This window comes from Chelonoidis abingdonii, chromosome 8, assembly GCF_003597395.2.
Source record: "Chelonoidis abingdonii isolate Lonesome George chromosome 8, CheloAbing_2.0, whole genome shotgun sequence".
NCBI lineage: Eukaryota > Metazoa > Chordata > Testudines > Testudinidae > Chelonoidis > Chelonoidis abingdonii.
The window spans coordinates 66,823,637-66,845,616 of record NC_133776.1 but is presented as its reverse complement, the minus strand read 5'-3'; the positions used below and the strand labels follow the sequence as shown (position 1 = coordinate 66,845,616).

The following is a 21,980-nucleotide window of genomic DNA, read 5'->3' as shown; positions in this document are numbered from 1 at the left end:
GTTGATGACAAAGAGCGAACAAGGGATGCACAGGTTTGAATGACAAAGGAGACCAAATAGCATCTTCAAGAGCACAAGGACTATTGCGATCCTCTGCTTCACACTGGGACCAGTGATGGAGAAAGTAAGGGTATGTCTACACTGCACGATTATTTCGAATTAGCTTAAACTGATATTACAAAACAGATCTAATAAAATCGGTTTAGCGCGTCCACAGTGGGATCCCGAAATCGATTGTTTGCGTCCATGGTCCAAAGCTACCATCGATTTCAGGAGCGGTGCCACGTGGTAGCTGTTCCCTCAGCTATCCCATAGTTTCCCACTTCCGTGTTGAGAGCACAGTGCCTGAAATGGGGCAGAAACATTTCCCCGGGGGTGCTGGGTACAGCTCACCCTCCCTTTGGAAGGCAGTCAGACAACCCTTTGGCGCCTTTTCGCGGAGTGCATTGAGCAAAACGCCATAGCAAAGCAATCCTTGCCCTTTTTTTTCACGTGGGGGGGGGGGGGATAAACTGGGAGCTGTTTCCTGAACCACTCAGACACTGTGTTTGAACCTACAGAACATTGTAGCTCAGCCAAGAATGCAAATAATTTTCAGAGACTGCTGTGGACTGTGGGGTATAGCTGGAGCTCGCTCTAGTACCCCCTCCCTACCTTCATGAGCGTCCAGTGAGTCTCTGTGCTTCCCGTTACGCTTGTCACGGACAGCGCTGTGTGATTCCTGGTAGTTTTTTATTCAAACGCTTTGGCATTCGTGTTCTGTAACGGAGCTGATACATACAAGTTTGTCTCCCGCATACAGCGTATCATGACATAAGTATCTCCCGTACGGTCTATATGCTGATGCTCTTTTTCCGATTTCAGAAATTGCATCGCCAGCCGTGGCCTGATCAGGCTCCACGCTGGCAAGCAGGAAATTGTTAATCAAAAGTTCGCGGGGCTTTTCCTGTTTACTCTGCGCTGCACGATGTTCAGATTGCTGTCGCAGAGCGGTCAGTGGCTGCACTCCTGGATGCCCTGCCGCGAGGCCTAATAACGTCGATTTCGTACACCGACTAATGCATACGGCTATCCGAATTTAGCGCTACTCCTCTCGTTTGGGAGGAGTTCCGAAATCGATTTAAGGAGCCGTTTAACTCGATATTAATGACGACGTCGTGTGAACAGATACAGCGTTAAATCAGTATATCGGCCATTAAACCGATTTAAAGTCGCAGTGTAGACCTGGCCTAAGAACGGGCAAGAATGATCTCCTTTTTGAAGGGAATAGGAGGCATATGGGAGGTGGCAGCAGGTCAAGACTGACAGGTGTTGTGTCAATGTTAAACTAAATCCCTTCCTCTATAAATAACATTGGCACTATTAATGAAAACCCCAGATACATTTTATTTGTGTAGGAAGATCAATGCTGTTTAAAAATCCTTCATTTCAAAACTTGACACTTCTCCACATGCCGTACAATGTATGCACCTCTGGTGCTTCAAGGCTCCTCAGTGTCAGGAGAGAACAGTTAGCAGTTTTGCAAGATAGAGGAAGTGACTTTATACCAGGTGGAGGATCACTTCCAGTGGCCTCAAAGTCTTATCTGTCCAAAAGCAAGTCTTTAAATAGTCATGTTGCGTTGTTTTCAGGCCAAACCTACCAACCAGGACTCAGAATCAACAACAAAACAAAGGGAGAGAAATATCTAGTAAGCCTGCATGACTTATGGGGATATTTCAATTACATTGTGGTGTTCCATCAACACAGGTGGAACAACACAATGTAATTGATTTGTGGCCAAATAGAGTTCTGCTGTAGTTTGGCCACTCCTTGGGGAACCCTGGGTGTTACACTGACTCCTTTGAACAAGTCACTTCAGCTTTCGGCCACCATTTCAATGTCTGTAAAATGGGAACAGCAATATCTACCTACCCACTGATCCCAATGGGCGGGGTGAGTTTTAATTCATTAGCGAATGTTTGTAAAAGTTTTGGATGACAAAAAGCACTATGGAAGCCCAATCCTGTGATGTGCTGAGCATCCTTGTTGGGTTAAATCCTGACATTCTTACTCCGGCAACTGATGTCAAAGGGGTAAGGCCTGAGAAAAGACTAAGAATTCTCTGTGTCTGTAGATTTGTATAAGGTTTCCCATCACTCTGGTCTCTGGGCGCCTGATGTGACTGCAGTAGGGAGCTGAGGGCACTAGACCTTTTGCTGGGGTATTATTACAGCAGAGAGAGCTCTTGTGACCTGCACTCTGCCCCTTGTTTCCCTGGCCAGCGAGGCTGCTCTCCAGTCTTTTGGCTTTGATTCTGTATATGCTGGGATTGAGGTGGTGGTCTGGCACCAGCTGACTGGGGGCCTGGCTCCAGTCAAAGAGGCTCCCTTGTTCAGCCCCGTTACTGTCCCTTGGGCATTGTCCATGAAGTTTTTCAACAAGGCGGATTTGTGCTGTTTGTACATCTGGTCCAGATCTACAATAAGAGGCACCATGAGATGTGCCAAGATCTTGCCCTCTTTCTGCAGCCTGGCACTTGGACCCAGACATGCAGAGATTTAAAAGGACACCCGCTGCTCACTGTGCTGTGGCTTGCACTTGCCTGTAACCAGCTTCTAGACAACTGATCATCCCACTTCTCCTGACAAGGCTGTCCTGGTCCAACTGGCAAACACTGGTTCCCTCCCCTGCCCCACCTTGTGCATGGCGTGGAAGCCCCAGACATGGCTGTACAGCATGAGCACCAGCATCTCTGAGGAAGTGAGCTATGCTTTGGGCACTGTCTGGGTTAGTTACATGTGAGCAGAGGGAAAGGGCAAACTCAAAATGCCAGAGAGGGAGAATGACAGCACAAATATGGTGTTTTTTTTTGTTTTGTTTTTTTGTAGGACCTATATAAACGTTGCCTTTTGCTTTTATTTCTTGGGGCAGAGCAGTGGATTTTTCTAAGCTATTTTGGGTCTGCTCTTCCCCAGATTATTAGACTTCCTAAGATTTAGGCTTAAGTTACTTGACAAAACAACCTTGATGCAACTCCACTGACTTCAATAAAATTGCAACAGGAGTGAATTTGACCCTGTTTAAAATGAGCCAGAGAGCCTAGTGGTGGTGGAAAGGGAAAACAGGTGGGGAATGGAAGGAGATTGGTGAGGGCCAGTACTTCCTCCTGCTGCTCTTGTTATGGTGGGAAAACACATTCACTCTTTCCTGTCCCAGCAGGACTGTATCCTGCTCTCATTGCAGCTGGAGGTAACTGCACAGGCGAGATCAAAGGTGCTGATCCAGAGTCACTAGCCATCCGCAGACTCATTCCCCTCTGGTATCAGACAAGAAGGCCAACGGCACCTTCGAGAACCCTGCTGCCCAACAAAACCTTTTAAGGGAGATCAACTTTGGGCCTGATCTTGCCAGTTACTAAGAACCTCCTATTTGGTTCTGAGCACCATTAAGTTCCAGTTTAACCAGTGGGATTTAGGGGTGCTCATCACACACAGGATTGGGCCCTTATTTATTCTGACCTTTTAAAAAACCTTCCCTTTCACTCCTGCACCTGAAATCCATGTTAGAGCTTTGCATAATGTGCAAACTCTGGTGGCTCTGTTCACTTTGACATGAGAAGAGAAGGGGAGTGGACTGTCTGGATCGTGAGGAGAACTGGGACTGTTTCTTCACAGAGTAAGTCAAGAACATAATCAGGGACCCCTAGACAGACCCTTGAAGCCTTTTTCTTTACAGTGAACCATCTCCAGAGCTGGCTCCAGTGCTTTCTGCCTTACTGCCATTTTCAGAGGAGGCTGGGTGTCTTGCACTTGACATGCTCACCAAAAGGGGTGCCCCTAGCAAGCACCTCTGCCCTGTGGCCATAAAGAATCAAGGGTAAGAGCGAGGAGACGAGAAGGCTAAGAATGTAAATATCAGAGGAAGAATTAATTACCCTATGTGTCCATTGCTGCCTGGCCTGGTTTGCATGGCTGGATGAGCTTTGCCAGTTTAAGAAGAGCTCAAGATCTGGTTAATAACCATAGTGGCAGTACAGCACCCTCCATCACCATGCTAGGTTGTTGGCAGCTGGAGGATGGTACACAACGCTTCTAGCAGCACAATGCATCCTAGCACTATGCTGGGGCTGTGTTGGGAGCACTGTTATGGTGACTTTCATCTAGTCTGACCACGAACTGACTGTTGTCCACATTTCTACAGCAGATTATGGAGGAGGACAGAACCCCCAGGAGCACAGCATTACCAAGGTAGGGCATTAGCAGGTGTCTTATAGCTGGGTTAGGGAGGACAGCACCTCCAGCAGCAAACATCCTCTGTCACTTTGCTGGGGTGGTGTGAGATGGCACCTGTCCAAGTTGTGGCACGGGGTAGCCTAGCGCCCCCAGCTCTGTGCTGCTGGGGGTATTGAAAAGATGGAGTGTCCCATTCTAGAATGATATGCTCCCAGCAGTACATTATCCCATGTTACCATGCTGATTACTATCAGGGGATGGAACATGTCTCTTTTTTGGAGGGCAGCAGCTCCAGCATCATAGCACCCTCTAAAGCCATACTGGTTACGGACAGCTGCAGTGCAGTACTCCCCAACTCCCTGCTGGGAGATGGAGCATGTCTAGATGATAAAGGCCAGTGCCTCAAGCAGCACAGCAAACCCCAATGCCATGCTAGAGTATGGGTAGATGGAGTACAGCCGGGTCCTCACAGGCAGCATCGTGCCCCCTAACACCATGCAGAGCATGCCCAAGTTTCTCAGCTGGTACTAGAAGCTCTGGGTCAGAGAGAGACAAGGTCCTGGCAAACCTACTAGTGTCTGACTGGTGCTGGTGGAAGGTTCCAGCCCACACCTCAGTGCGCATATGAGACTGGGAAGACATAGCAGCTCCCCTGCCTGGCGCCATGTCCCGTGTTGCATCAAGGTGCCTGGTGGATGTCCTCAGACCGCAGCACTTTGTAGATCACCCAGTAGAAGATGTTAAACACCAGGAAGGTGAAGGGGAAGACGGCTCGGGAGATAGTGTCGATCCGCTTGGCCCTGTCGACGTAGCGCCTGAGGATTGCCTCTCCCTCCCTCAGGAAAGGGGTTGGCGGAGGGGGGCTGTAGATGCTGGGACCCTCCACAGCACTGCCACCCTTCACATGCATGCAGTGGCCTAGGCCGTAGCCACGGAAGTAGAAGCGGCTCTCACGGACAACCTCTTCCTCCTGGAGAGATGCAGATGAGAGGGGAAGGGAATGACATGTGAGTTCAGTGTCACTGGCCACAGTTAGATGCCAGACAGTGAGAGAAGGTGTGTCTATACAGGGAGTGTATATATACGCATGGCTTGTTTTGATCATATACGCTGTATATACGATATGGAAATGTGTGTGTAAAATAAATATATATATATTAACTCTATATATACACAATATCTATACCAGTACATGGATATATAGAATTTAGAAATACCAAATACCATCACATGCATTTATAAGCCTGGATTGTGTAGGTAGAAGGGTCAGGCTAGCAGATCCCATAGCAGGGAGTCCCATTGGCTACAGTGGGACACCCTGCTATGGGATTGTGCATGGGCCCAGGAGTTCACATGCCTTTGCTGGGCCAGGGCTGTGCTTTCCATGCATCTGTCCCATAGGCAGTGATGTGTGAATAGCTAAGACAGTGGATGTCAACCTGCGGGCTGCTTGGGGCCCCATCAGCACACAGCTGCGGCCCCTGTCACATCCTCAGGGCCTTACAGGTTGTGGGTGATGTGGATGTGGCCCACATAAACGGAGAGAGCCACATATGCGGCCCACAATGGTAAATAGGTTGAGAACCACTGAGCTAAAATAATCCATCTCCACACAGTGTACCTCCCCTAAAGACCTGGAGCAGGAACCTGTTACATGTACATACCAGCATAGAAAAGCCAGGAAATCACAGTTAAGTGCTTACTCAGCCCTGGTAACCTCCTCTGGATTATTTTACCCACAACACTCCCACCTCCATGCACACACAGTGCAGCCTGCACCTCGGATCAGGCGGCCGGGCTGGGAATGGCTCTTCTTGGATTGCTCTGGAGGTTGAGGGGGCATACTGGAAGGAAAGGGCTTGCATGCATGGTGGCAGGTTGCCAGTGGATGGGTGTGTTTCAGGGTGTTGTGGTTGATGGGAGGAATGGCGTGTTTGTAATAGCAGTCACCAGGGGGTGTGAGGAGGACATGCACTGGGTTTTAGCAGTAGCTGATCTGGGAAAGGTTGAATGTGCAGTGTGGAGATGGAGGGGAGGAGGCTAGTGCACTGTGTGGTACGCAGGTGATGTAAGAGCTGAAACCATTGCGCCTCTCCCCATAGCTTCTCTTCTCAGCGCACAGTCAACTTGTGGAACTCCTTACCTGAGGAGGTTGTGAAGGCTAGGACTATAACAGCGTTTAAAAGAGAACTGGATAAATTCATGGTGGTTAAGTCCATAAATGGCTAGTAGCGAGGACGGGTAAGGAATGGTGTCCCTAGCCTCTGTATGTCAGAGGATGGAGATGGATGGAAGGAGAGAGATCACTTGATCATTGCCTGTTATGTTCACTCCCTCTGGAGCACTTGGCATTGGCCACTGTCAGTAGACAGATACTGGGCTAGATGGACTTTTAGTCTGACCTGGTATGGCCGTTTTTACGTTCTTACTCCAGTCCTTCCCCATGCTGTCTCCACACACCCCTGCTCCCTCACATCCTCACTTGCCCCCTATGTTCCTCCTGCATAGCCCCTTGCCACCCCTTGGGACTCCCACATGCTGCTGCTCTATGAGGGGTGAGCAGAGCAGTAGGAGTAACCAGAGGGTGAATGGGGAAGAGGATTGTAGTGGGGGAGTTCAGGGCCTCGGAATCAGCGCTTGAAGGATTCTCCAGTGCACTGAGGCAGCAGCCCCGCTGGGAGCCCATTGCCTTGGTGCAGATGCCGTCTCCCCCACTGTTTGCTGGTTGGGATGCTTGAGAGCCACGGCAGCTGGGTCAAGAAAGCCAAGTGTCCCTGCCTGAAGACATTATCCTTGGAAGAATTACCAGGCCAGGTCTGGAGAACATAAGAATGGCCATATTGGGTCAGACCAAAGGTTCATCTAGGCCAGTATCCTGTCTACTGACAGTGGCCAATGCCAGGTGCCCCAGAGGGAATGACCAGAACAATTGATACATCCTCTGTTGCCCATTTCTAGCTTCTGGCAACCAGAGGCTAGGGACACCATCCCTGCCCATCCTAGCTAATAGCCATTGACGGACATATTCTCCATTAATTTATCTAGTTCTTTTTTGAACCCTGTTATAGTCTTGGCCTCACAACATCCTCTGGCAAGGAGTTCCACAGGTTGACTGTGCATTGTGCAAAAAAATACTTCCTTTTGTTTGTTTTAAACATGCTGCCTATTAATTTTGTTTGGTGGCCCCTAGTTTATGTTTTGAAAAGAGTAAATAACACTTCCTTATTTACCTTCTCCACACCAGTCATGATTTTATAGACCTCTATCATAACCCCCCTTAATCATCTCTTTTACAAGCTGAAAAGTCCAAGTCTTATTAATCTCTCCTCATATGGCAGCCAGTCCATACTCCTAATCATTTTTGTTGCCCTTTTCTGAGCCTTTTCCAATTCCAATATATCTTTTTTGAGATGGGGCGACCACATCTCCACGAAGTACTCAAGTGTGGGCATATGATGGATTTATATAGCGGCAATATGGTATTTTTGATCTTATTATCTATCCTTTTCTTAATGATTCCCAACATTCTGTTAGCTTTTTTGACTGCCACTGCACATTGAGTGGATGTTTTCAGAGAACTACTTACAATGACACCAAGGTCTCTTTCTTGATGGTAACAGCTAATTTAGACCCCCATCATTTTATATGTATAGTTGGGATTATGTTTTCCATGTTTACAGAGACTTGCTGCAATCACTGGAGTCTGAAAAAGATGGACTGTAATACAGAAAATGTTAACAGCCCCTTAACTCTGGGTCACTACTGATGCCTCCACAATGCAGGGATACAGTGGCAGATGGTGTAAAGGCCTGATCAGCATCCGCTTGGGATGAGTGGGTGGGCCCTACTGTCCCTATCTATACATTGTGAGGACATGTTGTGAACTACACCCATTGTTGTGTGTCTATAGAACAAGACTTACAGACATAAGCAGCCATATAATAATAGGATTGCAGGCAGTGCTCAGGGCCCAGAACTGATGCCCAGGCTGCCAGGGCACAGTAGGTGAGCTCTGAGCTGCTAACCTGTCTGCTTACATTGCATTATCATCCCATAGAGCAGTGCTGTGTCTGGCTTGCTCCATGGGGAAGGCTTTAGCATGCCTATTGATGTGGGGTACTTATAGAAACACACACAGAGTCATACAGATCCAGGGGACAATCCTTTGCATAGCTTCCCTGGGGTCACCTTACCTAGATAAACCCGGAGCGCTGAATCACCTGTGCTGGATAGTAACTCTTTCATCCAGCATGACATAAATTGACTGTTGCCCACATTCCCACAGTGGATTATTCTGGCCCTGGTGTTTTTGTCAAGACACCCAGAAGCGGGCTCTGTAGCCTCACTCGATCCATATGGACTGTGGTTTTCTTTGAGACAGAAAGTTCTTTTCACTCCTTAGTAAGCTGATCCTTAAAGCTCATTTCTTCTTTCAAACAAGATGTAAAACTGAGGCCCTGACCCCAGTGCAATTTTTCACCAGGGTAGCAGTATTGACCCTTATGTTCTGGGCAAATTCCGATCTGGATAATGACACAGCTTCACTTCCTCTCATGGGTAGTGTCACTGTGTGCTGGTTAGCAGCTGCTGTTTGACTCCAGAAGTGGCTGCATTTCAGTAATGGGTCAAATGAGCCATAGTCATCCCTTACCTACCTCAACGAGGAGTTCCAATATTTAGTGGGCCAAATTTAGCCCTGGCATCAACAGGATCCAGTGACACTTCAATGGTCTTGCTCCCAACTATGCCAGCAATTAATTTGGAAAGAAATATGATCTTGAGGTTAAACTATGGGGCTGCAACTCAGGTGACTTGGGATCAACATGTGGCTCTGCCACAAACCTTGGACAAGTCATTTGATGTCTGTACCTCATTCCCCAAGCTTCTGTTTGTATGTTGTAACCCTTTTTCCCACCCACTGTCTCGTCTGTTTGGGTTGTAAGCTCTTCAGAACTAAGACTGTCCCTTTCTGTGTAGAATGGCTGATACAATGGGGTTCTGATCTCAGCTGGGGGGGTCTCTGAACACTATTGTCCTACAGACAGTCATGAAAAAGGTGTCAGTAAGGGGCTGTCAGATCCTCAGATGAAAGGCTACAGAAATGGTAAAGCATGATTCATCATCATCATCATTGTGCTTATTTCTCACTTTCACAAGGGTCCTCAGCACAGACCTGCTCATCTCATTGCATGAGTGAGCAGGAACCATACTCCTCCCCGATGTTAGTTTCTGGGGTGGAAAGCAGCCAGCTCAGGGGGTTCTCATGCAGAGAGAGCACTGATTTGGCTCTTTAACAGATAACCTGCCTACTAAGCAAGTCTCTCCTGGGAGGGCAAGGGAGAACAGGAAGCTGGTAAATTATTGATATTAGTTCTCTTTCATTGCAGAGATTTATTTAGCCCTTTCTTTAGATTTACTGCTAGCTGCAAAATCCAGGAAAGCAGAGAGAGTGCTCAGAAGAATGGCACACACAGCAGGGTTGCTAAGGGTGAACTGCCAAGTCAGACAGAGGGTTGTGCCCTTCACTGCTCCTTTAGGAGCTGGAATGATGACCTCAGCTTTTTCTTACACTGCAGAAATAGATGCGGTTTGACTCACCTCTCTTGGCTGGAGGAGTTTGGTGCTTTTGGGAAGAGGATCACCAAACCCCAAGGCTGAACCCTGACCTGCAGTTATATTAGGCCTTGCCTAGATGGCGGCTGTGTCCCATGAACTGCCATTAATAGCAGCCATGATGAAACTGCAACAGAGCAAATGTCTAGTGTAGGTAAGCAAACCTGTCAGCTAGGTGAGCTGCACTGGCGCAAACCGCAGCTGATCGGCCAAGCTCTCTCTGCATGGGGTTTGTACTGGTGCAGCTATACTGGTGGCTGGAATGGGGGAGAATCCCTTGACAAGGCTCTGTTACTGGGCCGGAGGGTCTTCTGGCTGTGCGAAAGAGAGACTGAAATCAAGAGATGTTAAACTTGACATTCCGAATGGAATTCCCTCCCATGCCGAAATACTGCTTTGCCAGTTTCATCCAGAACAGGGAGCAGCTCTTGAGTAAGCCCTGTGTGGGCAGCAAGCTTGAGCTACTTTCTGCAGCCAGGTCCTTCCGTTCTGTGGCACTCTGGTGCTAGGGTGACCAGATGTCCCGATTTTATAGGGACAGTCCCGATATTTGAGGCTTTGTCTTCTATGGGTGCCTATAATCCTCCACCCTGTCCCGATTTTTCACACTTGCTCTCTGGTCACCCTATCTGGGGTGGTCAACTAGAGATTCGGTGGCAATTCCAGGTATAGTACTAGAGCGAGGGTTGGATTCACCTGGACATGAATAATTCAGTCACTAGGGAGTCCTCTCGGTTATTTAATCTGATATGACCTTCTGTTTGTTTTATGCTGCCCTCAAATTGTACATGTCCAACCTGCTGCAGAACTTCGTATGGCAGCTGCATAACAAGCTGGCAGCAGGCAGTGAGTCGGGGAGGTACTCTGGGTTTCTGGGATAGGCATTCTAGCTGGGTGTTAAAACAATCAGCAGTGGAACTATGTTGTCACTGAAATTAGCACCATGTGTCAGATTTTAAATTGAACACCCCCTTGAGAGGAAAGGGGCAGTTCACCCCTCAGAGAATTATTCTTTCAACTGTCTACAGACTGCTGCACTGGTTCCATTTGCATCAGGAAGGTTTTCTTCCCGACCATAAGGGCTAGAAAGACAGGCTGAGGTTCTCTGTTGCAGCTCCAGGAAGCACTCCACAGAACTCTCAGCCCTGTGGGAAGGCAGGCAAAGGCGACTTTAAGCCAGAGGCCCTGTTACAAGGTCTCCTCCTGACAGCACTGCTGTTAAAAGCAACAACATAATGCCACCTTTGTGCCAATCCCCATCCATGGACTGCCATGGGGAAAAGCAGGTGGCTGACTCTGGCTGGAGGGCTTTGCAAAAATCAATCATTTATTTCTGGCTTCAGCAGAGGCTCAACAAGTGGCTCTGTGCAAAAGGCATTGTAGTCTAGTGTGTCCCATGAGCCAGCAAGACTTGGCTCTGTTACATCTGTGCAGTCCCATTCTCTTCAGATTAGACCCTTGGTGAGATGCATGCAATTCCCTCTTCCCCCCCGACCCTATGCCCTTTGCAATGGGTTTGCCCATCTGCCACAGACTGGCTTTGTCACGAGGCACAAGAAGGAACAGACTTCTGCTTTCTCTGTCTCCAGTGTTGTCTGCACTTGGGGGTTTGCCCCAGTTCCAGCCATTGATTCCTGGCCACCAGCACAACCTCCCCAGTGCAAACCCCTAGGGTAGCCCCGTAAAGCTACTGCTAGCACCAGTGACGCTGGAAGCTGGGTTACGATGCACTAGAGGAAAATGGGAGCTGCCAGCACTTTACTCTGTCTACATTTGGAGTTTGTACCACTGCAACCATGCTGGTGCCTGGCCACCAAAGTCTGAAATCAGGACTCGCTGCCAGCCCAGGCAGGCCTTAGCTATGCAGGCTCTGCAGCATTAACAGCAGTAAAACTCAGCACACACTTATGATAGTGGCTCTGTCAGCAGCTCTGGCTCTCCTACAGCCCAGGGGCTGAGATCTGCTGAGTAAGAAGGTGTCAGTTCTGCACAAACCCTGTTCAGGATGGAGCTGTGCTTTAAACAGCTTCAGTTAGGGCCCCAACTACACTCCAGACATAACTGTGTCGGGGGATTCAGTAGCGACACTGTAATGCTGCCAATCTGGAGCACAGATGGGCCCTTACGATGTAAACTTCTTAGAGCAGGCAGCTGGGCCCAGTCCTACTCTCTGCAAGGCTGGTGTAAATCACTGGATTCAGTAGGTTTGTCCCAGATTTACACTGGGGAGACAGAGCAGAATGTCTCCTCTTGTCTTTAATGGATCTTTAATTGGAAGGATTGCATACGCTCTGACAGCACAAAATATGCCGGTGAGTAATTACGCAGAAGGGAAACCAGGAACATCCAATCTAAGTTGGCTTCTATTATCCCTTTTGAATTATGGAGCTGTGTATTCAGAGTAGGGAGGTGGTACAGGAAGCTGGCTGTGCCGAGGGAGATGAGTGGGGCTGAGGCAACTTGGAGGTGTGCACAGATGACTGGTAAAACAGCTGGGCTTTCTGGGGCTGCTGGGGGTCTGCAACAGAATGCATAGGGGGGCTGGGAGAGATCACAAAGGGAGAGCAGTAGGAGAGGAGGCATGCAGGGTTACAGTGCTTTGTTGTTAGTAGCAAACATGGACATTTCATTCTGCCTGACCGTGAAACTCTTTAGAAGGTTCCTTTGAGGATGTTGGGGAATCCAAGAGCAGCACTGACAAAAATACAGGAAGCCTGACCTGCCCCGAGTGTGACAGTCCTGATTGCACACCCAAATACACCCTCACTGCTCTGACCTGCCCCGAGTGTGACAGTGCTGATTGCACACCCAAATACACCCTCACTGCTCTGACCTGCCCCAAGTGTGACAGTCCTGATTGGACACCCAAATACACTCTCCCTGCTCTGACCTGCCTCGAGTGACACACCTGACTGCACACCCAAATACACCCTCACTGCTCTGACTTGCCTCGAGTGACACACCTGATTGTACACCCAAATATACTCTCCACTCTAACCTGTACTGTGTGACAATTCTGAGTGCACACTGAACTACATGCTCACCGCTTGAACCTTCCCCAATTGTGACAGTCCTGATTGTACACCCAAATATACCCCCACAGCTCTGACCTGCCTTGAATGTGACAGTCCTGATTGCACATCCAAATACACCCTCACTGCTCTGACCTGCCCCAAGTGACAGTCCTGAGTGCACATCCAAATACACCCTCCCCATTCTGAGCTGCCCCAAGTGTGACAGTCCTGACTGCACATCCAAATACACCCTCACCACTTGGACCTGCACTGAGTTTATTAGTCCTGTTCCCATCCTCACCACTCTGACCTGCGCCAATCCCTGTTGTTCTCACTGAATTTAGAATTCAGGTTACAGCATTGTTTGCTTTCCCTGCACTCACCTGCCCCACCTGACTTCACCTGTTGCACCTTTCTGAACCCCATATGCATATCCTCACTGTGCTGGACTTTGTGTTTTTATGACCAAACAGAATGTCTCTGCCCAGGGGTTCTCCAAGACCTTCTTATGCCACCTCTCTCTCAGTGCACTGGTCTGTCCAGCTGTGGCCACTCTCCTCAGGCGTGAAAGCTCAGGGGAGCTGCTGCCCACTCCTGGGAGTGCATTTGGGAGAAATTCCCAGGATCACTGGTAAGAAGGCTGTGACTCGGGGTGGGCAAACTTTTGGGCCTGAGGGCCACATCGGGGTATGGAAATTGTATGGGAGGCCATGAATGCTCATGAAATTGGGGGTAGGGGTATGATAGGGGGTGAGGGCTTTGGCTGGGGGTGCGGGCTCTGAGGTGGGGCCAGAAATGAGGAGTTCAGGGTGTGGGAAGGGGCTCTGGGTTAGGGTGCAGGGGAGGCGGGATGAGGGCTTTGGGGTGGGGTTGGGGATGAGGGGTTTGGGATGCAGGAGGGGGCTCCAGACTGGGACCGAGGGGTTCAGAGGGCAGGAGGGGTTCAGGGCTGGGGCAGGCAGTTGGGGTATGGGGGAGGGGTGTGAAGGCTCTGGCTGGGGTCCAGGCTCTGGTGTGGGGCCAGGGATGAGGGGCTTGGGGTGCAGGAGGGTGCTCTCGGTTGGGACCAAGGGGTTTGGAGGGCAGGAGGGGGATCAGAGCTGTGGCAGGGAATTGGAGTGCGGGGGGAATCAGGACTGCAAGGAGCTCCTGGAAGCATGTCCTCCCTCTGGCTCAGAGGTGTGACCAGGTGGCTCTGTGCGCCACCACATCTTCAGGCACCATCCCTGCAGCTCCCTTTGGTCAGGAACCGCGGCAAATCGGAGCTGCGGGGGCAGCGCCTATGGACGGGGCAGCACGCAGAGCCACCTGACCACACCTCCGCATATTACGTAGGAACCAGAGGTGGGTCATGCCGGCTGCTTCTTGGGAGCTGAGCGGAGTGGAGCAAGCCCCCGACCCTGTTCCTCAGCTGGAGCTGAGGGTCGCATTAAATGGTCTGATGGGCCACATGTGGCCCGCAGGCCATAGTTTGCCCTCCCCTGCTCTGACTGGACATTCTTCCATGGTCCCTAGAGAGCTGCTTTGTCTGCCCATGGGGAATCCATAAGAAGCAGTGACTGGCATGCAGGACAGGAGATTGCCCTTCTGAGGAGAGATGCAGAGTAGAAGCCTCAAAAGGAAGAGGAGGAGATGACTAGACACAGGATTGGGGGTCAGAATGCCTGAGTTTTAGACCCGGCTCTGCCATTGTTTCTCTGGGGGGCTTTAGGCAAGAACCTTCACATCTTAGTCCCTCTGAGGGATGTCCGCAAAAATGCTTTGGAGAAGGTGCAAGTCATGGAATGTGACAGCGTTATTTCATAGAAATCGTACCACTCTTGTGATCAGCAACACGTCTTCTATACATCAGTCACCCCCTACCCGAGGTACTTATCATTACCTGAGGCACACAATGGCAGAATGCTTTGCCATAGGTCACACAGTGACAGAGCTGGGATTGGAATCCAGAAATTTCTGCCGTGTCCTAGTCACTATACACCCCTGTCCTGGACAATGAGACTATTTCACTCCCTTTAAATCCAAATCCTATCCCCACGCCAGGTATTTTTGTGGCTCTCATCTTCCTAGCCTTTGAGCATCCCTGCAGGATAACTTTGCTGCGCTGCCAGGCCAGGCCATGGATGCAGGTATCCCCAGTGGAAAGGACTACCCCATTTTTTCATGGCGGAGAGTGCAGGCATGAGGGGAGGTTAACATAAGAGAAGGGGACAGAATGGGCTGAGCCAGGGAGGTTTCTCACAGTGAGGGGTGGTTGGTTTACTTTTACCCTGGAGCTGGAGCTGGAGCTGGAGCTGCAGAACTGAGAGAGCGTTCCATAGGTGGGCTCGCGGCTGGTCAGGCCATTCAGCTGCTGCAAGGACTCCAGGCTGGGCGTCTGGCTGGTCAGGCCCTTTTAGAATCCAATAGTGCAGACCAAACAAAAACAGGACAGTGGATGATTGGTGGTGCCACCAGCCAGCACACGTGCACAGAAGCTTTGAGTAAAGGCCATAGTGCCAGGGAAAAGGAGGGGGGTATAATGGGCAAGGGTGAAGGGTGCCCACCTGGTGATGCAGTGCTGGGGAGAGTGAAGTGGCAGGTTATGAAGGTACATATCTCTGGCAGCACAGTGCCCCTAGCATGGGTGTCTGGAGAGGTCGGACAGCAGCACTGTGCCCACATGCAATACGGATGTGCCAGGAACATGTCCAGATTGAGGGTCTGATTCTGGCAGTGCTGAGTGCTCTGATCTCACATTAACTGCAGCAGAAGATGCGGATGCGCGTCCTCATGCAGGACGGAATGAGGGAGTGGGGCTGACGGCCTGATTCTGCCCTGCATCTTGAGTAGTTTGTTCACATCTGGGCCAGGGGGCTGTCACACGCTCCCTTCTGGTAAGAAGCAGGGAAGAATCACCCCCCGTATTGACCAGGATACACTGAGCCTTTCTTTCTGAATAACCGGGATCTGCAGTTGTTACAATATCCACCAGAGGGCACCCACCCAGCCCCTCTGAATGTAATGAGGACACTGGAAAGTGAGAAGCACAATTTAATTACAAATTGAACAGGAAGGCTACAAAGGGCTAGCCCTGGAGCTGGCTCCCTGGGCCTGCCAATCTCATGGAAATCAGGCCTCATCTGCTGGCTGCTCTGCTTCTTCCAGGGGACGCCTATCTGCCTTTTGCTCCCTGCCTTGGAGCCCCCTGGAAGGCAGCGGGAAGGATCCCGCTGATGATGGGGTGTTGGCACAACCTCCACCTGAGCAGATTTTAGCATGGCCCAGGCAGCTGGCTCTGCTGGAGGAAGAGGAACTTAGGTGAGGGTGGGTGTCTGAGCCCAGGCCCCACTCAGCTGCCGCAATCCACAGCCGGTTGGTGCAGAGACTTGGGGAGGTTGGTTTTCTGCCTTGGCCGGGGTCACTTGCCGGTCGTGAGCGGCAGCATATGGGCCTGGCATATGGGCACTCCCCAGCCTCTAGCACGAGCAGGCAGAGGCCCTTCACTTCAGATCAGAGCTTCACTATTAACAAACACCATCTATCTTGGCTTGGTCACTAGGCAACCAACCTGCAGCTTGGCAATGCTGCTTTTATTTATTTAGAGCCTGTTTGATGCCCTGACTTGATCAGCAGCAAATCCTCTGTTGCCATGACAACATACTGATAACCTTGCCCCTGGGACGGGGGGCGGAGGGCCATCGCCCCCCACCCCGCAGCACACCCACACCTTAAAGCACAGAGAGTGATGGCATTTCCTATAGGAGGAAAGCGGCTGCCCTGGAATAATCCCTGTGAGTGGGAGCAGGACTAGGCCCTACGAGGCTCATACTGAGGGCAGCAGGATGCTTCGGGGATATTTTATAGGTGTCTCGGGACTGTGGGTTTCCAGAGCTGCTCCCAGGTAACAGAACCCTCCAGCCAGGCTTGGGACCACGGGCCATAGGCGGAAAGAATAAAGAGCCATCAGGCCCTTGGCAGGCCACTGTCTCCCCCAGCTCGACGCTATTACTGGGGTCCATGCCCCCCTGCAAGGAGGCACTGCCTGCTCCCAGCCCCTGTGATGTCATTCTAAACTGGCTGGGAGTTTGTGACCGTATCTGCCCAAGCCGAGTGGCCATTTCCAGCTGGGCTGTAGCTGGGCAGCAGGATTGCAGGTTTTAAGTCTTGTAAGGCTTGCTTCCCGGGTGCCCCAAGGCTACGGGTGCAACTCGCAGGGCTGTCCCTTGGGCTCCCTGGAGCAGAAGCACTGGGACACGACTGAGAGAGCCTGGTTAAACTCCTGGCACAGGCCTCTCCAACTGCTCAGGGCTCCGGGGATGGTGGGGTGCAGAGTATGGGCCTGGGAGGGCCAGCCAGGGAGATCCCCACCAGCCGGTCCCCATGGTAACACTGAGGATGTGGTGCATGCTGGAGGGTGTGGGGGGACTCACCATCCTCTGACGCCGCTGCCTCCTGCGCAGGCGCATGAACTCCTTGTGCTGGCGGGAGACGAAGTTGACGGCCGCGTATTCCAGCAGGGCGGCGAAGACAAAGAGCAGGCACACGGCCATCCAGATATCAATGGCCTTCACATAGGAGACCTGCAAACCGGCATGGAGGGAGGTCTGGTCAGAGAGCGCAGGGCCTGGGCTGCTCCAGCCTGTAGGGACATGGCCATCCTCTGGCCCCAGGCCTTCCACACCCCTTTGCTAGACAAAGCCTCTCACTGTCTCCTGGGGCCTGCCCACCCCCTTTCACTTCTCCCCCTCTCCTCCCTTTTTTAGCCATACTTCCCCCTCCCCCACCCTCGCTCTCCCTCTCCCTCTTTTCATCTCCGACCCCAGAGCTGATTGTGCTAAAGCAGTGAGGAGAGCAGCCCTGTGCCCACGCTCTCCTGGAGCCACTAGATGGAGCAGGCCCCATGTGGGGCCGGCAGGGGCCATGAAAAGAGGGGAAGAAGAAAATCAATTATGCAGCACTTGACGCATTTTCCACCCTTGTGCCTCCTCCCAGCTCCTGCTTTTATTAACCCAAAGCAGCTTTCGTCTCCTATCATCACTGTTGCTGCTTCACAGGTCCGCTGGGCAGAACAGCCGTGGGGCTCTGCTGGCTTGGCCAGCAGCCCTCCCCGGCATGGTGCTCTTTCCGAGTGCTGCAAGAGAGGAGGAGGATCTTGCTCTCCATCAGCCCTGACTGACCGAAGGGCAGGCCCTTCCCAGGCTGGCTTCATGGCCCCTCCTGAATGGGAATCCCTTAGCCAATGCCACAGTAGACAATGCCAGTCCCAGACACTGCTCATGCCTGGGAGCGTGAGGGGGGCTCAGTGGCCTGAGTCAATCTTTTCTTAAGAACAAAGAAGGATTCGAGAGCTGATTAAAGTCAGGGGCTTGTCCTATCGTCGCCTGTACATGGGGCTGGCAGGAGCTGAGCTAACTTTGCCAAGGCACCTTTGTCCTGGTCTGGAAATCCATTTCTCTTTCAGTCTTGCCCCACTCCTCACACAGCTCTGCCGATGCCCCTCACTCCTGACCTGCAGCCTCCTGCTATTCCAGCCTTGAATCTCCCTTGCCAGTCATGCAGTTTTATGATACGTCAATGGGCAGCAGGACAAGACATCCCAACTCACTTTACTTGTGATCTAAACAAAAACCTCCAGCTTGTGGAGCTGAAAAATTGGTGTTCTGATGCAATGCACCACTCATTCACTCTCGTGGGCTGGGATTGGCTCTTACTATGTGTCTGTACAGTACCTGCTATTATGGGGCGTGTCATAAACAGATAGCTAAGGGTTAATGTTTCTTTTACCTGTAAAGGGTTAACAGAAGAGAACAAACACTGACCAGAGGCCAATCATGGAGGGGAAACTGGATTTTTTTCAAAGCTGCAGGAGGGAAGTTTGGTCCTGTGTCTTTGTCTGGCCCAGCTATGAGAGGGACTTTCTATCTTCAAAGCTTCTAAATCTTCAGTTTCAAAGTTGTAAGTTACAAAAGTAGAGAAAACAATAGGCGTTATTGGTGTTTTTTTGTAATTTACATGTGTAGTGCTGAATGTTTAAATGTATTCTCTTTTTGAATAAGGGCTTGTTTATTCATTTTCTTTTAAGAAATTGACCCTGTTATTATTGTCACCTTTGAAAGAGAATATTTTTATGTCTTTTTTCTTTCTTTTATAATAAAGCTTTCTTTTTAAAAACCTGTTGATTTTTTCTCTGGTTAAGGCTAAGGAAGAAGGGAGGGGAAATCTCTTTGTGTTACGCCTTGACTAGGTTGAATGCTGCATAGCCTCTGGGTGAGGGGGAGAGACTCTTAATCTCTCTGGGTTTGTGTTTCAAGGAATTGAAGCGGGAAAATCTGGGGGAGGTAAAGAGGGGGAAGGGAAGTGGGTTATTTCCCTTTGTTGTAGACTCAGGGCCTCTGAGTCTTGGGGGTTCCCCAGGGAAGCTTTTGGGAAGACCAGAGTGAGCCAAACACTGGAAATTTTGGCTGGTGACAGCGCTATCAGATCTAAGCTGGTAATTAAGCTTAGAGAAGTTTATGCTAGTACCTCATATTTGAACTCTAAGGTTCAGATTGAGAAAATATACTATGACTGGGGCCCTGCTCTGAGTCGGGGCTTCTACTGTCATGTGAATACTGAATAACTCATAACTAGCTCTTGCCCCTAATTGAGCTGAAAGAAGAACTTTTAGTACAATCCCCTTCCCCCTGCTAAAAACTAGAAAAACCTCATTTAAATTCCCCACAAAATCTGGACTCTGTCAGCTTTGGAAGAACATGGAGCCAGGTTTTCAACTGAGCTTAACACCAAATGTGCATCCAGCATGCTGAGATCTTTGGCCCACAGTTAAGCAAAGACTTTTTCTTCCCTGACCGCTTAATAGAACAAGAGGGAGTGCTTGTAACTCCTCTGGAGCTGACCCTGCTTATGCTGACTGTCCTCTCTGTGCATTTCCCTCTGCTTGGACACTGGTGCTCAAGTACATCAGATTCAGTTGTTTAGAACTGGTTTCACTCCGAGTGAGTCAATAACAGGGTTGCAAATGCTGCCAGGGGATGTTTGTTTGCTTTAAAAGACAGTGGTTTCTGCTGGAGTCAGAACAGAAAGGCACAGGAATGTTTCCTCTCAGCTTAGCTTTTCAGGGCCAGGTTTACCTTGTCAGCATCCAAGACTGTGTCTCTGTCCCTTACTCCCCCTCCCAGACTCCAGGTGCTACAGCTGTGCTTCCTCTAGCTCCCGCGGTTACAGGGACATCACCAACATCTAGGGCGGGACCCTTGGAACATGTGCTTACTGGCTAACGGCATCATTTGTTTGCTCTCTGTGCATGGGGTTAGCTGGAAAAAACCTAGCATCATCCTCAAGATGTGCAGGAAGCAGGACGAAACATTTTGCTTCTGAATTAGAAAACTATAAATAGTCCTGGTGAGCAGATGGGCTGAACATGTTGACAGGAAACGGCCTGGCCGAAAGGGATCTTTTCTGGCAGCAGAAAGGTAAAATTTGAAACACCTCCTTCAACTGCACCAGACAGTGCAAATCGCGTGTGAACTGGGGACTTAGAGAACAGACTGGTGTGAGGCACAGTGCATGCTGGGGAGGAGCACGCTTCTCCTGTGCTCAGCTCTGCCAGAGTACCTCAACCCTCAGCTGCAGAGCCCCCTGCTAGTCCAGCCCTGGGCTCCCCACATCCACTTTGCCAATGCTCCTCTCTCCTGACATGCAGCTGTCATGGAGTGTGTGGGAGTCCGGCCCTGCACCCCTCTTCCTGGGACTCACAGTGACTCTTGGCCAGCCAGTAAGACAGAAGGTTTATTGGACAACAGGAACGCAGGTTACAGCAGAGTCTGTAGGCACAGTCAGGACCCCTCAATCAAGTCCTTCTGGGCTTTCAGGGTGCTTGGATCCCAGCTTAGGATACCCTGAATTCCGCCCCACAGCCCCAAACCCAAACTGAAAACTACTTCCCTCCTGCCAGCCCCTTCCTTTTTCTTCCTTCCCGAGCAAAGGAGTTGACCTTTCCCCTCCCTTACCTAGCTCAGGTTACAGGCTCTGGTATAGTCCACCCCCTAAAGTCCTCCCCTGCTCCCCCATTCCCCACACAGACAGCCCCTACTCCATCAAAGCAGCCCCTTGCGAGTCCAGGTCTGGGCTCCCCACACAGCTCTGCCAATGCTCCTCAGGCCTGACCTGCAGCCCCCAGCTATTCCAGGCTTGAGCTTCTCAGTTCCATTTTCGAATGCTGTGATTGTAATTACAGTGTAGTTCTGCTTTTCCATCCTTGCAATTGCTACTAAATTCATATTGTTGGGAGGTTAACAACGTGACTGAGTGATCCTGGCATGAGGACAATTTGCTGCAGCACAGGAGAGGAAGCAGAGCTCCAGTGAGGCCCAGCAGCGGTAAGGTGAGACTTTTCTCCACAGTGCATGCTCCTGTAGGTTCAGCAGGTCCGGAGCGCACTGAGAACAGGGGCAAGCTCCTCAGCTGCTCCATTGACTTCAGTGGAGCTACATCACTCTACTGCAGCTGAGGATTTGGCCCTTGGTTACTGATACCTGCACTGGGTTCTACCCCACACAAGATTTGAGACCTCTTGCGTCTGGGATCCCACATACAGTTACCATTCAGTAGGGGGAGTGGGGAGAGTACTGGGGTACTTGTGCCCAGGAAGTTGGGATAGAAGCAAACAACTTGCCCTGGGCCTGCTTTGCTCCAGATCTCCCTGCAGGACAGCTGGCTGAAGCTGGAGGAGTGGGAGGAACAGTGGTGTTGGAGCACGGAATAGATGATATGATGGCACAGGCAATGCTGACATGATCCGTAACCCCCTTCCACTGACCTTTGGCAGAGAGGCCCGGGAGCCCGCACTCTGGGTGGTCATGGTCAGCACTGTGGTGATCCCCAGCCCTACCCGGGCGGGTGCAGCATCCATATTGATCCAAAAGGAGACCCAGGAGAGGATGACAATCAGCAGGCTGGGAATGTACATCTGGATCAGGTAATAGCCCATTTGTCTCTCTAGGTGGAACTTCACCTCAATGCAGGTGAACTTTCCTGCAAGGAGAGAGAAAAGGACAGGTGAGCGCCATGGATGGTCACTAGGTCTGGGCAGCCGTAAGAGAGGTTGTGGTGACTTGGTCAGAACTCCCTAGCTCATGGCACATGGGCTGGCGTTCTG

At 50.7% G+C, this 21,980-nt stretch overlaps 1 protein-coding gene across 2 annotated transcripts in view; it reads right to left on the bottom strand.

Annotated features, from left to right (window-relative positions):
• Positions 1-3,772: 3,772 nt before the first annotated feature.
• The window catches only part of LOC116820018 (glycine receptor subunit alpha-4), a 39,687-nt gene continuing 21,479 nt past the window's right edge, over positions 3,773-21,980 (bottom strand). The window contains exons 7-10 of one of the 2 annotated variants that reach the window (XM_032772197.1): positions 21,642-21,856; positions 17,254-17,403; positions 15,111-15,233; positions 3,773-5,184 (exon numbers count right to left, since the gene is read on the bottom strand). In XM_032772197.1, coding sequence (XP_032628088.1) covers positions 4,894-5,184; positions 15,111-15,233; positions 17,254-17,403; positions 21,642-21,856 — 779 coding nt within the window. In that variant the 3' untranslated portion in view covers positions 3,773-4,893. The remainder of the gene's footprint in view (positions 5,185-15,110; positions 15,234-17,253; positions 17,404-21,641; positions 21,857-21,980) is intronic. The other variant, XM_032772199.1, reaches the window with a different exon arrangement.